This window comes from Gavialis gangeticus, unplaced genomic scaffold (genome assembly GCF_001723915.1).
Source record: "Gavialis gangeticus isolate Ggan-Ray unplaced genomic scaffold, GavGan_comp1, whole genome shotgun sequence".
In the NCBI taxonomy this organism is placed as follows: Eukaryota; Metazoa; Chordata; order Crocodylia; family Gavialidae; genus Gavialis; species Gavialis gangeticus.
Genome location: NW_017729024.1, coordinates 61159143 through 61178958, shown reverse-complemented (window position 1 = coordinate 61178958; position 19816 = coordinate 61159143). Strand labels below are relative to the sequence as shown.

The 19816-nt window shown below is 48.6% G+C and overlaps 3 protein-coding genes across 4 annotated transcripts in view; 1 reads left to right on the top strand and 2 right to left on the bottom strand.

Moving 5' to 3' along the window:
• The window catches only part of TMEM175 (transmembrane protein 175), a 34870-nt gene extending 21676 nt beyond the window's left edge, over nucleotides 1–13194 (bottom strand). The window contains exons 1-4 of the mRNA XM_019517148.1: nucleotides 12964–13194; nucleotides 10072–10110; nucleotides 8369–8466; nucleotides 4730–4781 (exon numbers count right to left, since the gene is read on the bottom strand). Coding sequence (XP_019372693.1) covers nucleotides 4730–4781; nucleotides 8369–8466; nucleotides 10072–10110; nucleotides 12964–13089 — 315 coding nt within the window. The 5' untranslated portion in view covers nucleotides 13090–13194. The remainder of the gene's footprint in view (nucleotides 1–4729; nucleotides 4782–8368; nucleotides 8467–10071; nucleotides 10111–12963) is intronic.
• The window catches only part of LOC109297420 (purpurin), a 221201-nt gene that overhangs the window by 174623 nt on the left and 26762 nt on the right, over nucleotides 1–19816 (bottom strand). The window lies entirely within an intron of this gene.
• LOC109297419 (S-adenosylmethionine synthase-like) overlaps nucleotides 19056–19816 on the top strand; it is a 56396-nt gene continuing 55635 nt past the window's right edge. The window contains exon 1 of one of the 2 annotated variants that reach the window (XM_019517151.1): nucleotides 19056–19207. In XM_019517151.1, the coding sequence (XP_019372696.1) occupies nucleotides 19135–19207 (73 nt within the window). In that variant the 5' untranslated portion in view covers nucleotides 19056–19134. The remainder of the gene's footprint in view (nucleotides 19208–19816) is intronic. The other variant, XM_019517149.1, reaches the window with a different exon arrangement.

Sequence of the window (19816 nt, the reverse complement as noted above, 5' to 3'; positions counted from 1 at the left end):
AGCCGGGGCAGGGTGCCAGACTGAAATCTGTGGGTGGGGCGGCTCCTGCTGCCAGGAGGGCATGGGGATGCATGCCCCTGGATTTGCGCACATAGGGCAGAGCGAGCTGCAGCTGCGGGTTGGGGCCAGGGCTGAACCAGGCACTTCCTGGCAGGGGCTGAGCCAGGCTATGCTCGGGGCAGGTAGTGGCGGCAGTGAGAGGGGACTATGGGAGGGGCTGCAGCCACTCCAGAAATGCCGTAACCCCTCCCGCCCCCCACTGCTCCGCTCAGGGCAGGTAGTGGCAGAGGTGGAAGGGGGTTATGGGATTGACTGCAGCCACTCCAGAATTCACCGTAGGGCCCCCCCACCATAATCCTCCTCCCAGTGCTGCCACCACCCACCCCGAGTGCAGTCTGGCCCAGCCCCCTGCTCGGAACAGCTTGGTGCCAGCACCAGTCTGCAGTGGCAGCCCGCACTGCCCCATGTGCAGATCTGGGGACACACGCCCCCATGCCCACCCAGGGTACATGCAATGGCAGGAGCTGCCACTCCCTCCCCGTGCCCCCCAAACGAGCCATTCATGGTCTCGATGGAGGCCCCCATGGTGAGGGAGGGAGTGGTGTTGGGGCTGGACCAGGGGCTGTACAACTGGGGCAGAGTTCAGGACAAAGCCATGAGCAGCTTCTCCAGCAGGCACTGGGAAGGGGGGGGTGGGGAGGGGGACCTGGGAAGAGCCCAGCACTGGCCCCAGCCCACAGCAGCAGCCCACCTTGTACCATGCACAGATCTGAGGGCACATGCTGTCCATGCTCTCCCAGGGGTATGCATAGCTGTGGGAGCTTCCCCCCATGCAACTCAGTCCCATGCCCTGCCCCAGCTGGGCACACCCCGCCTAGGCAGCCCCTGCCCCAGCACCACTCCCTCCCCCACCAATGGGCCAGCCTGCCCCACCCTGAGCACAGATACAGGGGCACCCCCCCCCACCCAATGCCCTCCCAGGTTGCGTGCACTGGCAGGAGCTGCCCCCCTCACCCTCTGCACCTCCTGGACAAGCTGCTCATGGCTCTGTCCTGCACTCTGCCCTGGCTGTGCGGCTCCAGCCCCAATCCCACCCTCACCGTGGGGGCCTTGATCTGCCCTCCCCTCCTTAAAAAAAAAATATATATGTATAAAGGGGTACATGAGCTGGAACTTTGAGAGAGAAGGGGCACACTTGTTAAAAACCCTTGACTTAATCTAAAGATTGGACTTGTCTGAACTGGGGCTGTCAAGTGATTAAAAAATGCAATTAGTTGCATGTCTAAATAAATTAGTTGCAATTAATCTCAATTTTAAACACACAGATAAAAACTCGAAATTATGCACAGAAAAACTCAAAATTATGCATTTACTTTGCATGACTGGAGGGGGTAAATGTGTGGGCTGTGGGGGGTGTGGGGTTTGGAGCCTGGGGAGGGGGGGATCCCCTCATGCCATGGCAGGATGCAGGGTACAGTGGGTCAGGAGTAAGGGGCAGCAGCAAGGCTGAGGGGTGCTGTGGCTTGGGAGTGAGGGGCAGGGTCCAGGCATATCACTGCCCCCCCCCCCCCCAATCATATTACCACCCCAGCAGGTGTCCTCTTTTTAGAAACTGGAAATATGGTAACCCTTCAGGAATGCAGCCGAGGTATGTAGCTCAGTGCCCAGCACATAAGTCTGTGGAGGGGAAGGGGGGCAGATTGAGGCCCCTGTGGTGAGGGAGCGAGTGGGGGCTAGGGCACAGGCTGGGATGGATGGGGCTCCAGGCCAGGGCAGGTCATGAAAATGGAGCTGTGGGAGGCTTGTCCAGGGGTGCAGAGAGGACAGCTCCCCACTGCTCATGCATCCCTGGGAGACATGAGGTGGAGGTGGGCTGCCTGCTGCAAGCTGGGGCTCTGAGCCCTGCTGCCCGCCCCCCGAACTCCTGGGCAAGGCTCCTATGGCTCCATGACCCACCTCGTCCCCATTCACCCCAGCCCCTGCCCCATTCCCTCCCTTATCATGGGGAGCTGGATCTGCCCCCACATTCCGTCTCCCCCCACCCCTTCCCCTCCGCAGACTTACCTGCTGGGTGCTGCTCTACATGCTGTCCGGCTGTGTTTCTGGCCACATGCATGTAGCTGCTTGTGTATGTCTGTCTGTCCCTGTGTGTGTGCCCCCCTCCCCCACCTTTCTGCTGCAGCTTCCCAGAGCTCGTGTCCAGGCTGCCCTGAGGTCCTGCACGCCCCTTGAGCATATTTTTACATCCTAGTTGGTGAAGGGGTCAGGGGGAGCTCTAATTTTTCTACAACAAGAAAACCAAAAGCAAACATCAAAGCATATAGATATTTAGAATGTATTTTATTATGATGATAGAGGCACTGATAGGCTTCCAAATTCCTTTAAAATTGTAAATACATCAGTAAAACATTACCCAACTGATTGGGGGGGGCCTGGTGTGCGTGCTTCCAAATTGCTTTAAAATTGTAAATATATCAATAAAACATTACCCAAGTGATTGAGAGGGGTGGTGTATGTGTGTGTACTGCCCCAAATGGCCAGGAGGTCAGCCACCTAACTTGCCCACCAGCTGGGTCCTTGGTGCCAGTCCTGAGCAGGCTCCTCTGCCTGGGTCCTGCCACTTGCCTCACCAGCAGGAATCCTGGTGCTCCCTATATAAAAACTACAATTTCTCTGTTAAAATCCCAAATTCACACTGAGGTTAGGCTCAGAGAAAAGTTGAAATAGTCTGTTTACCTGAGCCTGCATAAAATGAACTGTTCCAAACAGGAGATTTTACCACAACTTTAATTCTCCTATGAAATATGAACTTTCATTCCTACCTAGGAGAACTTTACAATCTTTTCTCCTATGCCTGAAGAAGGGTGCTTGTGCCCAAAAGCTTGCAATTAAAGAACTTTTTTTGCAAAAATCTAGTTCATCTAGTAAAAGGTATCATCTCTACCACGAGTTCTGATTCCTTTTGCCTCTGGACCAATACAGCTAAAACCTGGATACCTGACAACTGCCAGGCTCCCCAGCCTGCCTGCATGGCCCAGGAAGCAGAGGGTGGGGCTCAGGGGTGGGGAGCTGCAGGGTGCCACTCACCTGAGCAGCAGCAGCAAGGAGCCTCACCTGCCTGCCTGCAGACCTGCCTGCAAGACAGGAGCTGTGGGGCTGCATGGGGCAGGCCCGCCCCCACCCTTCCTCAGGACTTGCCTCAGCCCTGGGGAACTGAGGCAGATCCTCCCCGCTCTGGGCCACACTGGGCAGACCCCCTGAAACCTGCTGATGCCCCCCCAGGGGGCTGTGGCCCTCTGGTTGAGAATTAATGTTTTACAACACACTCTAGGCATAGTCCCTCTTGATCATGGCTTCAAACTGTAGCAGAGGAAATTTAGGCTGGAGATTAGGAGGAACTTTCTGGCTATGACGGCAGTGAAACACTGAAACAGGCCACCTAGAGAAGCTGCAGAATGTCCTTTCCTAAAAATTTTCAAGAGAAGGTAAGACAGACATTTGGCCAGATGGGTTTGGTCAGGGATGTTCCTTCCTTGACAGGAGGCTGGACTGACTGGATGACCTAATGAGGTTATTTCCAGCCCTACTTTCCTATGATCCCCAACCAACGCTTATCCAACCTTGTCTTGAAAACCTCCAATGAAGAGATTTCACAAGTTCTCTGGACTCTATCCTACTATCTAACTGTTCTAACAGTGAAGAATTTACCACTTCTGCCATTAGAGGGCCAAATTATTATACGTATTTACCATGGTAATATACCTATTAGAGCAAAATTTTAAAAATAAAACTCTTTGAACATGCTACAACATGAACCAATAATTTTTAAAGTATTTTTAAAATTGAAACTAAGGCTTAGGATGATAAACGTAAGGCTCATGAAAATGATTCTGGGACAGGTTATATCACTGGTAGTTTTTAAAACATTATACAATTAACCTTATGTTTCAAGTACATTATAATACTTGATTTTGAAAATACTAATTATGAATACAGCTGAAGCCATAAACTGCAATCCAAAATGAGCCTCCAGGCTTGGGACAAAATGAAATCACAAATTTGCATTCTGGACTCATTTCTTTCACTTGGAACAAGTCCAGCCAGTACACAGACCCTTTCTTTCAGAACTGCTACAAGAACTACCTCAGATGAATGAACTTTTATTAGTAAATTTTTCTTCAGCTTATGACTGGACAAATTGAATCTACTTTCAGTTGATAGTTTACCTTAGCAAAAAAGGGGAAAAAAAATCAAGCTGTAAGATTCTTTGTTGCCCTGCTTAATCAAGTTAGACCACTCAAATTAAGAGTTAAAGACTCTATTCTTACTGTGTGGATAAAAACATAACAAGAATTGTAGTTGCATCAGGCAGTGGCAATGTGTAGGGAGTGCACAGAGGGCAGCCCTAAGAGCACTGGTGCACCCCCTGACAGGCTGCACTTCCTGCTTAGGCGATGGGTGGGGGGTGAGGAGGGGGGGCAGACAGGCGTGCCAGCGTCCCCCCTGTGAGCACTGGCCAGGGAGTGGGGGTACCAGGTGAAGCACCACTGGCACCAACCCCCCCCACCCCCGGTTGGCGTGATCGGCCCTGGGGGGTCCCCCTGCTCCCCCAGTCAGCAAGATTGGTTGCTGGGGGGGACATGTGCCCCCCCTGACTTGGGTGGCACCAGTCACCCATAGTATCAGCAATCTTTGTTAAATCAGTACCAACTCTGCATGATGGACTCACCAAATTTAGAAGAGCCACGACATCATCTATGAGTTCAATCACCTGAAAAAGTCTGCAAAAACAAGACAAAAAGGCAAACTGACACCCAAAAAAGTGAACTTATAATACTGTATAGCAAATTTATTTCCTCTGCTTAGCAATTTATACCAGTAGTGTAAGGGTGAATAAGCAAGTAAAGCACAAGCATCAGGCACTTTCTAAAAGAAGGTGGGGATGTGCTAGAATAGAGCTACAAGCATGCCTCACTCTGGTCCTTGTCCTTCTCTGAAATGGCTCTAGCTCTGGCAGCAGGGAGGGAAAGAGTTTTGCTGATGCTGAGAGAAATGCCACCCTTTTTGTTGCTTAAAACCAGTATTTTTTTGACTGGTCGACACACAACCTATGGCCCACAGACTGCATCCAGCCCCAAAGAAATCCAGTCCAGCACAAGGGTGGCATGGAGTATCTGACTTTAAACTTGCTGCAGAGTGGCCAAGGATCTGCAGCAAGGGAAGTACAGTGGAACAGAGTGAGTGCAGACAGGTGCCTGCTGGGGGGTAAGGGAGAGGACCTTTGTCCTGCAGCTACAGCAGGTCACAAACTCCAGCTCATGCTGGCAAAAGGCTGCCAACCCGGGTACTAGATAAAGAGAACTTAGAAAAACAAGAAGTTGAATTAAATTCTCTATCAAACTGCTGTTTAGTTACTGGATGTACGTATAGTATGTCATTGAGAATTAGCAAAATACCTCAGCAGAAAAAAGTAACAGAGCTACTTTCATTGCACAGCAATAAGTCAATTATGACTCTCTGTCCTCAGCAGTACTCAACCAAAACAAACAGGTTTTGATATAACAGACTTGGAAGTAGCCCAAATAGCCCTCAGTAGGTAAGGCAATACAAACATTCAACAGAAGTCTGCTTGTTCATTTCCTTTTAGCAAAGCATGTTGTGAAGGGAGGTGTGTGCATACTGAAATCCATGGCTCTATAAAATGCACTCTCTACAATCACATGCTTACTTTCGGGGAAATACAACTGGAGAAGGAAGCGTTACTAATCAGAAAAGGCAAGCTTGGGATCAGTTTTGCTATGTAAACTCTGTAAGTGCGTGGGGTAGAATTTTAGGTATTACATTAAGTATTCCAAGTGAAAAGCATGTGTATCTTTCAGTATACTAACAGTGGGATTTTACCTATGTGTACAATACTTGTTTTTATTTATTTCACTGATCCTGTGTGCTGAGCACTAGGGTTGTGCGAAACAGCAGTGTTCTGTTTTGACCAGCATTTTGTTTCAAGTTTTGTTTTGATTTGAAACAGCTGTTCCATCAAAACGGTGAAAATGTTTCGACATTTTGCCTATAGGAGATAATGGGGAAGGTCAAAACATCCTATAACTTTGTCATTTCTGGCCTGATTTAGATGAAACTTGCAGGAATGGTAGCCCCTTCTGAGGGCATGAAGCCTGCCAAGGTTCAAGGAGATAAGTGCAGGGGGTTTGGGGAAACTGCACCCCAAATTCTTGAAAATAAAACTCATGTCACATGTGTGTTAAGCCACAGTGGGGTCAAACCTGCAGACATGCTAGCCCCTGTGGAGGCCATGAAGCCTGACAAGTTTCAAGGAGACAGGTGCAGGGGTTTGGGGGAAACTGTACCTCAAGCTTTGGACAAGCAAAACTTGTGACATGGGTGACACTGTGTGTGTGTTAAGGTGCAGCAGGGTGAAAGCTGCAGGCCTGCTAGCCCGTGCTGCGGCCACAAAGCCTGCCAGCTGTCAAAGAGATAGGTGCAGGGGTTCTGGGGCCTGCACCTCTAGCTGCTGACAGGCAAAACTCATGTCATGGGTGCTTTTGCAACTGTGTCTATCTTGGGGCACATGGGGGAGGGGCTAGACTCTGCTGCAGCCACAAAGCCTGCCAGCTGTTAAGGAGATGGGTGCAGGGGGGTTCTGGGGCCCTGCAGCCCTAGCTGCTGACAGGCAGAACTCATGACGTGGGTGCTTGTGCAACTGCTGCCTCTCATCACGCAGCAGGACTGAAGATCCCCCATCACTTGCCACCACAGACCTGGGGGTAACAATTGACCACAGTATGAACATGAGCTGGCAGTGCAATGCTGTAGCCAGCAGGGCCAACAATAACCTGGCATGCAGCAATTGATGCATCTCCAGCAAAACCATAACAAAGAAGTGATTCTCCTGCTCTACTTGGCTGGAGTACTGTGTCCAGTTCTGGGCTCTGCACCTTAACAAGGATGTGGTAAAGCTTGAGAGAATCCAGAAAAGGGCTACCCATATGACCAGAGACTTGCACGGCAAGCCATATGAGGAAAGGCTGAGGGACCTGGGACTCTTCAGCCTGAAAAAGAGAAGGCTGAGAGGGGACTTGGTAGCAGCTTACCACTACATCAGAAGCATACATCTAGGGCTTGGTGAACAACTGTTCACCAGGGCACCCTTGGGGAAAACTAGGAGTAATGGTCAAAAACTTCTGGAAGATCATTTCAGGCTTGTTTCAGGCTCAACATTTGGAAAAACGACTTCAAAACTAGGATGTCCAGACTATGAAATAAGCTCCCTCCAGAAGTGGTGTGATCACCTACCCTGGAAATCTTCAAGAGGAGACTGAATGGTCACCTTGCTGGCATCACCTGACCCCCAATTGTCTTTCCTGCTTGGTGCAGGGGGCTGGACCCGATGATCTTCCAAGGTCCCTTCTGGCCTTACAATGTATGAATCTATTAGTGCCTGGAGCCTAAGTCTTAGGAAATATGGCTTTGAAACAGTTCTTCCAGGCCCCAGAACCCTGCTGCACCTATCTCCTTGACAGCTGGCAGGGTTTGTGGCCGCAGCAGGGCCTAGCAGCCAGGCCTGCAGTAGTTCCCCCCACCCCTGCCCCAAGACAGATACAGTCCCACAAGCACCCAAGACATGACTTTTGCCTGCCAGCAGCTCGGGGTACAGGGCCCCAGAACCCAGAACCCCTGCACCTATCTCCTTGAAAGCTGCCAGGCTTCATGGCCTCAGCAGGAGCTAGCAGGCCTGCAGTTTTCACCCCCCTCTGCCCCAAGACAGACACAGTCCCACAAGCACCCATGACATGAATTTTGCCTGTCAGCAGCTAGAGGCGCTGGGCCCCAGAATCCCTACACCTATCTCTTTGATAGCTGGCAGGCTTCGTGGCCACAGCAGGGGCTAGCAGGCCTGCAGCTTCCACCCTGCTGTGCCTTAACACACACACAGTGTCACCAACATCATGAGTTTTGCTTGCCCACAGCTTGAGGTACAGTTTCCCCCAAACCCCTGCACCTATCTCCTTAAAACTTGGCAGGCTTCATGGCCTCCACAGGGGCTAGCATGCCTGCAGGTTTGACCCCACTGTGGCTTAACATGTACACGTGACAAAAGTTGTTTTCAAGACTTTGGGGTGCAAAGTTTGCAATAACTTTAAAACCTTCAAAAGAGATGGATTATTGTAAATTTTAATTTTCTTTGGGGGTAATAAAGATGTTCTTTATATTGAGTCTCTTCATGTAATTGTTTAGAAAAAACTAGACTAAGGCTCTCTTGTCATTATTAGTAAAATATAACTCTCACTTTAACTTCTGAAAATAAAATAACTACTTTTGTGACAGAATGCAGTGCTACAGGTTTTCATACCTCACATGTGCTGTCCAGGCCACAGTTACTATTAAAAACGTCATCAGGTATACTGCAATTTTTGCTAGAAGCTGCTGCTGAACACTTTCACCCAGTTCCTGAAATAAAATATAATAACATTCATAGGAAAAAAAAAAAACCCAAAACATGTCATTTCAAATACTGAAATAAGAAATATTATTTTCTGAAATTACTAGCAATAACTGTAAATAGGTGGTAGCTGGTCACTACAGAATATATTTTTTGGAATGATACTTTGCACATGAAAATAAACATTTCTTCCAGCAATCCCTTTTCCCCTCAAATGTACTAGCTAGACATTATCAGATAACCAAATAAATAGTTTGCAAGCATTCTGGATTGTCTACATTAATTAGCTAAGCGATTGCATAAAATGTGTCACAATATACTATGCAAAATTAAGAATATGAACCATTGTGAAACAAGTATGTAAGCTATTTGTACTGCTGTTTTTTTTAAGAGCAAGAGAGATCATTTGTCTTCAAACATAAAAGCACAACTATGAATTAGGCTGGCACGTACAAGACCACAGGCAAATCAATGATTTTGTGCCTCCAATTCTATGCTATTAAATGAGGACAAATGTATTTTTTAAGTTTTCTGCAATCTAGAATGACAAGCACTACAATATTAACTCCACAGATGCAACCCTGTCAAATGTCCCAAGGAAACTAGAGACATCTTAAGTTTAACAAACAAAAGCCTATTTTGTAAGGACATTCCAGATTATTTAAGTAATGACTTCATAGTATACAGGAAATACTAGGAGTGCACTGATAGAGATTTTTGGGCCAATACCAACGACTGGTTTTTAAGGAGCTTTTAATGGATATCGGCCGATACCGATCCGATTGCAGATGTGTGGCCAGGAGCACAGCCTGGCAGTGTTTGGCTGGTAAGTCTGCTGTGGCAGAAGGGATAGAGAGAGGGAAGGGGCATGGGGGCAAGGGCAGATGGAGGCCCCTCCAGTGAGGGAGGGAGTGGGAATGAGGTCGGGGCTGGGGCAGAGCACAGGATGGAGCCACAAGAGGCTTGTCTGGAGGGTGCGGGCTGCTCCCACTAATGTATGCACACCAGGAGCGCATGGGGGCCGTTTGCTCCTGGATCTGCACATGGGGTGAGGGTGGGCTGCCACTGCGGGCTGAGGCCAGGGCTGCACCGAGCTGTGCTAGGGGTGGGTGATAGTGGCGCTGGGAGGGGGGCATTTATTGGTGACATTATCAGCCACATCAGCCAAAAAAAGCCAATTGCTGATACTGTCAATTTTCCTTATGGCAGCAGGGTTTGAGCAAGGGCTGTGCTAACACAATCCTGATCACCCTGTGGCCACTTGGCCTACCACTACTTGCCCCTCTGCTCTGCCACAGCAACCAATTTTCTGGTCCACAGCCACTTGCCCCACTGCTGCAGTTGCCGTTGCTGCCACAAGCTCTGTGATTATTACTGTCATCATTGTTACTACTGTGGTTACCACCACTGTTGCTGCCAGCCCCAGATCTAGCCCACCAAAGAGTTCTGCAGTTAGGATCCAGACCAGAGCATGGAGTGAATTTGACACCCCTGATCTAAGGTCCTGCAACATTGACCACAAAGGATAAATTTGAAACTGAAAGTAAAACTGATGTTTAATTCTGACTGAAACAGAAACAGGAGTAATGCATCCAAAATGCCAAACAGAATACCTGATCTGGATGTATCTTCGTGTGAGCCACAGGTAAAATCTGAAATAGGAAAGTCCCATTACTGGAATGGAGTATAAACCTTTTCCCCTTCTAGCCCCCGAGATTTATCATACAGAAAAGAAACAATAGACAGTGTTCATATATCATGATATTATGATTATGTATTCATTAACCACTAATGAATCACACTACAACAGTTCTTTCTTGTAAAATGGGGATAATACTTACCAATCTACAAACGCTCCCTGAGACTTGATGGAAAGTCAGTGTATTACTTGGATCTGAGAGAGGGTAACAAGCCCAACTTTCAAGTAGTGGCCTTAGTATATTTCAGATACTTAAAATGAACTTATGTCACTGAAAGCAATAAAGTTTGAAAAAGCTAAGATGCCAGATATTTTAAGTGCTACTACAAATTTAACTAAATTACTGCCTAGATGTTGTATGGGAGGCAAGGATTTTTAGTGATATCTAGGCAGACCTAGGTATTGGAGCAAGTGTAGAGTGATCCAATAAAATATATTATTGTTTTAACCAATCCTACTTGCAATGAAATGGGAAACATTTTCGTTTAATACAAACTTATTGCTTACACATTGCAAAAACAAATGCAACAGTTCCATAAACGCATGTATATATGCTATTTGGACAGCTGGTATTCCAGTATTAGTATTAATATTATAGCACCCTGAACTAACACGTTACATCATTTTCCATCTCTAGCAGAAGATCAATAATGTAAAATGCCTAAAGGATGGGCACCATACTAACCCTTAATAAAAGCAACTCCTGCTCCAAAGAGTTGACAATGGGTGTTACATTAAATGAAAGAAGACCAGTGTACGTATGGGAAAGAAGACATATTCATGGCTAATCTATGTGTTGGTATTAGTTAAAGCTATGTGAAACATGAAGTGGTGCAATAGATGGAGTTTGTACCTAAGAGGGAAGCACAGCCCTGCAGCCACTGCTGTTCCTCCAGGGACTCCCACACGAGGGTACAAAGCCACCTACTCCTGCAGTCCCTTCCAAACAGCCCTGGGAGCGTGCAAGGAACTTGGGGGATGAGCCTCGTTGAAAATCCAGCTCCGCATCCAACTGCCTGTCCATGGCAAAGCGTTCTACTCAGAGCACCCAGCACAGGGGCTGACAAAGGGTGGAAGAGAACAGCCATGGGTGTCCCTTATCCCTGGGGCTATGGGGTGGACTAGGGAGGAGCAAGCAGTGCACTTACTGCTTTGCCCAAAGGCCAGATATCACAGTACTCCTGACAGGGTCTCACGACACCTCAGGGTGTTTCAACCCCCAGTTGAGAATCATTGCTGTAAAGGAAAGAATAATTCTTCAATAAAAATGACTGTGGTTCCCATTCTTCAAAGTGCTGTACAATTTGCAACTTTATTCTTTCAAATCGGGGACCTGGTGACCGTCTATAAACTCACTAGGGGGGAGCAGAAGGGTTTGGGAGAGACCTTGTTTCCTCTAGCGCCCCGGCATAACAAGGAATAACGCCACAAGTTGCTGAAGAGTAGGTTTAGATTAGACATCCGTAAGAACTACTTCACAGTCAGGGCGGCTAGGATCTGGAACCAACTTCCAAGGGAAGTGGTGCTGGCTCCTACCCTGGGGGTCTTTAAGAGGAGGCTTGATGCCTACCTACCTGGATCATTTGAGCCCAGTTTTTTCTCTTGCCCAGGCAGGGGGCCGGATCTGAAGATCTGCAAGATCCCTTCCGACCCAACTTCTATGATTCTATGAAATCCATCTTCACTGGTCTCTGATATGGCTTCTAACACATTCTACCTGATTCTATAAGCTTACTCTTAATCAAGTTGCAGGCTTAGTTCCGTCATCACTTAGCACAACACTACAGTATACCTAACAGTCACAACTGGACAGCTTTGGCAACACTGTTCTCTCCTGGCTCTCTGTCTATTTCTTCAGCAACTTTTGGTGGCTCTTTTTCCTCCTCATTCTAAATTTCCAAGACTCCATCTGTTGCACCACTTCACATTTCACAGCTTTAACTATGCATGTTCTGTTGTCCCCGCAACCCCTTCAGCACCCCCCACCCCATGTACCATATACGTACAGCTTCATCACCCTACTTTTCAAAATGGTGTGGGGGTACTTTAATTAAAGCTCCTTGAATGAGCTTTAGTCCAAGCTTTAGTTAAACTAAAGTGCCCCCACCACCATTTTGAAATTTGGGATGCTGAATCCACAGCACACTGAGGCACGCTGGAGCCGTCTAATTAATCAATTAATTGAGACTGCTGCAACGTGTTCTAATCAGAACATCTCACAGCACGTGTATAGGCATCCTTTAAGGCTGCATGGCTCCTGCAGGTGGTGCCGGTGGGAGTGTGGTAAGTGGGGAGCTCCTGCAGGCAGTGCAGCGCTGTCAGTGGGGGGGGGCTGGCGAGTGCTGACCAGCGGTTGTGCGCCACCTGCAGCAGTGGTGGTGGCCAGTGGCGATTGTGGATCACCTGCAGATGCCACCAGTGGCAGGGGGGATTGCAAGCGGTGACCACTCGTGGGCACTGCTGGCACCTTTACGCAGGGGGTGAGTCGCCATGCTCAGGGGTTGCACATGCACCTGCTATGCCTCGCAATGGCGAGGTCCGAACTGGGGCTTTGGGGGTGCTAGTGAGATAATAATGAGCAAGCTTGTGAACAACTCGGAGTGATTACCCCTGTGTAAGGACCCCTCCGTGTGGTGTAGCTCCGGGGCCCAGGACGCGGGGGACGAGCGTGGGTGCGGGAGCACTGGAGGCCTGGGGAGCAAGCCCAGGAGGAAGCTGGGCCGGGCCGGAGGGAGGGGAAGACAAATCGCAGCGGGGCAGCCGCCGCCAGCAGGGAGCCGGGCGCGCGGGGCCGGGCCGCACTCACCATGACGGTGGCGATGATGGAGAGCAGCGCGTCGCTGTAGGCCAAGAGCCGGTGCGAGGCCTGGGTACTGCCGGGTCGCGCGGGTCCCGGGGCCGCCGCCTCCTCCAGGGACGGCGGCGCAGCCATGCGGGAGGCGGCGCGGGCACCTCCTTCCTGCGGCCGCCGGCGCGAGGCGCGAGAGCCCGGTCCCTGGCGGCGGCGACACCTCCTCCAGACACGGCCCAGCCCCCAGCAGACTCAGTGATGTCGCCCCGCCCCGCCCCGCAGCCTTCCTCACTGCTTCTGAGCCTCCCCCGCGGGGCGGCCCGGGCCGCGCTTGGCGCGGGGTCCCGGGAAAGGGTGCTAAAGCCCCGGCCGGCGGAGCGGGTCTGCAGGGGCACCGGCCGTTTGGGCCCCAGAGAAGACGTCGCCCCGCCCTGAGGCGTCAAACCCTAATTTTGCGCGGACACAAGGGAGCGTTGTCCAGCAAGCTACCCGGACACACGTGCGGGGCTGCAGAGTGCATTCAAAGTGCAACAAATTAACCTTTATTTGAGGAGGGGTCAGATAAAGGCATTCACTCCACTTTGGACCGGCTTATGCCCATGGTTCCCAGTCCATGGTAGGGACAGGGCCGTTGTGCTCTGGGGGGGGCGCCGTGGATCTAAGCAGAGTGGCTCTGGCTACTGTGCACCGCCACTGCTGGTTTCATGTCCAGCCACTCACTACCCCCCACCCCTGCCAATGACGGCAGTGGCTTCTTCGCATCCAGGGTGCATGAGATAGGAGTGGCGATGGGGCCCCGCATGAGCTGATTTGCCTGGGCTCTGCACCCTGTTCAGGTCAGCTCTGGGTACGGGTACCACCAGTGGTACGCAGATGCTCTGTCAGTGGTGCACATGTGCAGATTTATTACAATTACTTTATATGCCAAAAATTTGCTAGTGGTACTTAAGGCTGAACTGAAAATTTTGCTGGCGGTACTTTAAGTTGTGTTGTTTTTAAATTGGCGGCGCACAAATCTGTCCGAGTTTGGGAACCGCTGCCTTAAGTACCTTCTGTTCCCCAGGGTCAAGCTGCCTGGCCTCCCCTGCTCTGGTGCTGTCTGCAGGAAGAGAGGGGGGTGGGAGCTGCAGTTGGAGTTTGCAGGCCTGAGCTGGAGAGGGAGCAGAGGGATTTAAGCACCTGCTGTGCCTTGTGGTCCCCCAGCTTCAGTTCAGGCTGGACAAACTGCAGCGGGCAGCTCCCATTCTCTCTCTTCCTGTAAAGCACCATGAGTTAGAGCAAGGACAGCCTCTGCTGTCACAGCATGAGCATCCCCCACCAGCTCCTGCAGGCCCCTCCCCGCCTTTGCTGCCTTCCTACCCGCTGTGCTGTCTTCTTTGGGGAAGGAAGTGTGTCTTAAGGGAAGGAAGTAGCACTTAAGGGTTTTTGTGGGTGACCTCTGTTTTTTTACTGGACCAGCTGCATGGTCAGGATCTGGGGTTTTGAGGGGTGCAGATGGGGAGGTGCCTTATCACCCCCCTCCCCATGTTCCAATTTCTCATCATCTTAAAATTGTATTTGGTGGCTGATCCTCAATTCCTTTCACACACTATACTTTCAGGGGCATCCTTGGGTAGGGTGTGAAGGGTCATTCATGTCTCAGTTCATACTGCTTTGAAGTTTTCATATTATCTTGCATCAGTTGTTCACAGAATAGTGCCTTGGTAATTTCACTGTAAGTCAATGCCTGCCCCGTCTTTTACTTTACATTTTGGAATACTGAACCCAGCAAATTAAATGAGCTAATGAATTTTAGAACGCTGCTCTCATACTTACTAACTTTTGTTTAAAGTCCTCCTTTTATTGCTCTGATTCACGTACACTTGAAGAATCACTGCCCTACAAATCACAGCGGGGCACACTTGAATAATCACTGCCCTACAAATGTTTCTTAAGCTTCTTCAGTGCTGGGCCTTGAAAGTTTTTACTCCTCCAAGTTAAAAAGGAACAGGCAGAAATTACCAAACTGATATGGGTAGCATGTGCGTTCTTACTGGTGTTTTTATGAAAGCTGACTGGTCACATGGAACTGGTTCTTTTTCTAGGGTCCAGCTCGGAGGCTTTCTTGAATTATGAGTTGACTGATGCCCAAAAAGCAAATCCTATGCATCCACAAGTATGAAGATGCTTTTAACTTGAATTGGCTGGGCTGTGAGGTAACTGGAGCTGCAGCCCATGTATCGTGTTCCACATTCTCAGTCTGGGAATTTTTCAGGGCTTATCTTCCAAACATGAAAACCAGGATGGAATCAGGATAAAAGGAAGAAAAGTTAAAAAATCAGCTTAAATCAGGAAAAAATCAGTGGTGAAGGAGGGAGAGAGTAAAGCTGGGACTAGGGAAGGGGCGGGGGGAGGGGCACAGCGCAGCCTGTTGGCTGTTTCCGAGGCTGCAGCAGAGAGCAAAGCGGGGGGAGCTGCCAGTGGCTGCAGGGCAGAGGGGGCGTGACTCTTGCTGCTGTGCACACCCCAAGAGGGCTGTGGACTGGAGGGCCTGTGCCAGGCTCTTCTTGGGGGGCCTCAGATCAGTGGCAGAAAACACATGGCGCCGCACCCTGCCTTTCTTCCCAGGCTGCATTTGTGCCCCTTCCCTCTGCTGCAGCAGCCTGCTGTTGGGCTGCCCTGGCATTTGGGAGGAGGGGGGAGTAGTGCTCAGCCAGATGTTGTGGGGGGGACCCAGCACTGGCACCTCCTGCCTTGCCTGGGGTCAGAGCCAGAAGCCCTGTGCCCCCAGGCAGTGGCTGCAGCCCCATGGACCCATGTGGAGTAGCTAGATGCAGCACCTGCCACAAGGAGTAGGGCCAGGCTCTCCCGCCTGCCTGCCCCCGCCCCCCCCACCTCAGCAGGGCTCACAGGTCCCAGCGCCTGGGGCAGGGCTGAAGCCAGAGCTACTAGGGTGCAGCTCGGATCTGCCTGTCCCAGGAGCAATTCCCACAGCCTGGCCGGCCCACCTGGGACCAGAGCTGGGACCCCTGCATCCCCAGGCAGTGGCTCTAGCCACCCTCCTCCAGCCCCCATACCGCCACCACCACCCTGTTCCACATGCAGCTCCCACCTGTGCCCCCCACCCCTCCGGCTAGAAACCTGTGCCTCAGGTAACCAGCACAGTGGCACTTTTAGCTTACCAGCACAACCCATTTTTCTTTCCAAATTTCTGTTAACTGGCATGAGTGGGGAGACCCTCCCCGGTTGGCAAGATTCGTTGTGGGGGGATGCCCCCTTGTCGCTGAGGGGTCATGTGCGTGCCTGACTAAGGTGGCACCAGTCGCCCATGCTTACAACTCAGCTGTAATCCCACACTGGCTGCTGTTGCTTCTGTAGGGCAGCCAGGCTACACTCAAGTGTAAGTGTGTGGTTGATGCTACAGTAATTTTGTGTCATCTTCAGTCTTTGTCTTCACTGCTGAAAAAGGGGTATTATCATCATCATCTCCTGGTAGCTAATGCACATGAGGTATCCTGAGGTAATGAGGGAAAATAAGGCTCTTCAGATTTACTACAGGGTAAACTAGGGGAGTTTGGTCTCAAGTCAGGTAGAGGGCTGACCTTCCCTGTTTCACCTTATGGTAACACTGAAATGCTTTGTCCTCACCAGATACTCACCTTGGGTACATTAATTACTCTGAGACAGAAAACATCTCTCTCAGCAAGGAAGACAGGACCTGAGCTAGAACTACTGATGAGGGTTGGGGAGGTGAAAATTCTTCAAGTCTACTCTGAACTGATGCATATGAAGCATTTGACAGTGGCTTGGGAACAGGTATGTCGTCATGGTTCAGTAGTGCAAGGAGCAGCCATTACAGTATTGTGTGTCCTTCCCTATTTGTTTGTACCCACCTATTATCTGTATTGTGCACCAAAATTGTAGATTCTCAGAAGTTACTTGTGATTTTGGGTGCTGTAAATATTGGATTCTGAACTAACATACTTTATAAGCTTGTTTTGTTAGACTGAACACCTGCTTCCTGAAGCAGGCCTCTTTAAGATGTCCGATGTATTGCACCCAAAATTAGAGGCACCAGAAAGCACTGACTCCTAGAAAAATATTTTATTTAGCTTTGGGGTCTCTGAGCACAGACTCATTCTTCTGTTAAGTGCTGTTCAGATGTAATAAAAAGGCTACGGTAATACAAAGAGCGCCAGAGCAGTGTAATACTTTCAAAAAGAACAGCTTATCCAGGCATTTCTCCTTTCCTAACAATATCTTTCTATACAAGTATAATAGGCCAGATGGTCTCACAGGTGGTTTGCTACTCCTGGGGCCTCACCTTGACTCGCTTCACATCTAAGTGTACAGTCAAGCTTCCCACCTCACCAGCCACATCTTGTTTTTAACTATCAATTTTGGGAGGTGGCCCTCAGATCACCAGTGATCTCTCAGGTTCCTTTCTCTGCCCTGCTTATCACAGGGCCACCTTGGTCTGGCTCACTGGGCTAAAATCAGTGCAACAGGGCTGTCTAGCCTTTTAAGAGGGAGCAGGCAGCTTTGCTGAAGAAGCTTAACTGTGGGCAGTTAGGTAATATCCCATTAGTAGGTTAAAACCCCAGATGGGAGAACAGGTGGAAGCAAACTGGATGAAGGAATAGTTTGCAGGCAGGAGGGAAACTAGACCCCTGATAAGTTTGCTACCAGGTAGGGGCCACACTACTGTACAGGGCCAAAAGGGCCCCCCCTCTTGCTACCCAGAAAAGAGCTAAAGGCTTTTGTTTGCTGGTTTATTTGTTCGTTTGGTGAAAGGACTGTGTTTTTGTATTTACAAGACTGACTGAGGAGCTCTTTAGGGAATAAAACCAGCCTACCAAACAGCACATTTACCAACCTGCTTATAATCGCTCTCTCCAGGGCCTGATGAGTCCATACTGAAGTCTCTTCCCCTCCAGGGGTGGGCTGCTCACAGCTACTTGCAAGCAAACAAAAAAAATCTCTGCTCACTCTTCCTCAAATGCCTTCCCTTCTCCCCAGTAGCTGTCCCTTGCCTTGCAGCATATTTACCCTAGGTTAGAAATGTAGCAAGTTACTTTTTCCTGCAGGCTTCTCTCTACTGACTACCCCAGCTACAGCTCTTCTGGGCTTACTCAGTTCCCAATCAAGGGAATTTTTTCCACTAGTACATCCTGAAACAGATTGCCTGAAGCCCAATTTGTATCTCTTGGCTCCTCCCTTTCTGGCTACAGCCTTCTTAGCCTTTGTGCCAGGGGTTCTCTATTATATTACATAATCAACCTTGCTGCTTTGCTGTCTGTAACTTACAGCCTTCAGTCTGTACCCCTGCAGCCTTGCAATTTGTACTTACCCTCTTTTAAGTAAAGGGGTTAGGGGCCCTGTTACAGTAAGCAAATGCCAAATTGCTATATAATTGTAAACAGGATGAGGAGTAATCTGTATTGATCAGGAGTGGGGAAAAAAAGATAGTCTACAATCAAAATTTTCAGAGATAGCCTAAACATTCAGGATGCTGTCTTTACTCATTTTGAAGGATAGCTTAGAACCAGCCAGGTGGCTTTCCCAGGGACAGTAAAGAACTCATTATATAGTGTCAGCTTTTAACTATAAAAGTTCTCATTCAGTTATAGACTCAATTATAGTGTTTCAGAAGAGGGATGTCCCTTACCATCTGTATATATTTATTCATGTCAGAATATTTTTCTGCAACTTGCATCACTGAAGCAAAATAGAGCTTTCAGATATTATATTGCTTAAAGAGAATGTGATGTTTCCCCCACATGCTTTCATGATAAGAGTCTGCAGGATGTTTTGTTACAATTCCCAAATGAATCAGTTTTACTTGATTTAAGAGAATCCTAGGAAGTGGTGGAAGGGACCTCAGGAGCTCACTTAGTCCAAGACAAGAATGGGATTTGGCAAAGAGGTTTGTAAAAGCACCAAGCATTGGTCTAGCCTTGTTCCCTTTCACTTTAGTGGGAACAAAGTACAAACGACTTAGAAATCCATTTGTGTTATCAGATGCAGTGCAGCGTATATTTTAGTAAAAGCAATCTTAAATCTGTTGAACTTCTGGGTAATAAACTTGCAGAATGGTTACATCAGCAGCTTGCATAGATAAATTAACCTTTCACCTCTCTTTTCTCTCTGCGCTTGCTCTGAAATCTAGCTGCTGGAGTTTCTCCTTGTCTGCTGGCTTTCTAAAACATGTCAAATAGTATTTTTAAAAAAGAAAAAAGATTTTTGTTTACCTCAGAGTCTGTTGCAGAAGGGCATTCTGGTAAGTAAAAACATTGATTGAATCTTTCCTTTTAACAGCTAGTTTTACAGAAGAATGTCTATTACAATTTGATAAAAACTCTTGTCTTTGCAGTGTGTATATTTTGGATGGGCTCCAGATTAATTGGTTTCTCATTTGAAAGTGTCACTTTTAGTTTAATATTCAGTTTAAATTAAAAAATGTTGGAACAAAACTGGACAGAAGCTAACTTTAGACTTTTACAAGGAAAAAAAAGGCATTTTGGGGTCTTCTGTAAAGATGTGAAGTTACTGACGGTACTGAGTATAAGTTTCATCCTATGCTGAAAGTACTCACGGTAGGTCTCCAATGCATGCGATTTTTTTTAAAACATTTAGTGCTCTGTTGATTTGCAGTTCCCAGAGCTATATTCTAGGCACTTCTGCAACATTTTCACATGCCTGTAATGTTGATTTTTTTTTTTTTGGAACAAGGCTGGACTTGCCTTGAGATTAGGAGTGTAATCAGAACCTCTTACACAATTTGGAATTGAAAAGCAAAATATTAACATAGTATTTCTTGTTCATTAAAGTTTAACTTTTTTCACAGGTGCCAATGATTATGACCTTGAGGGAACTGCACATACTGCTG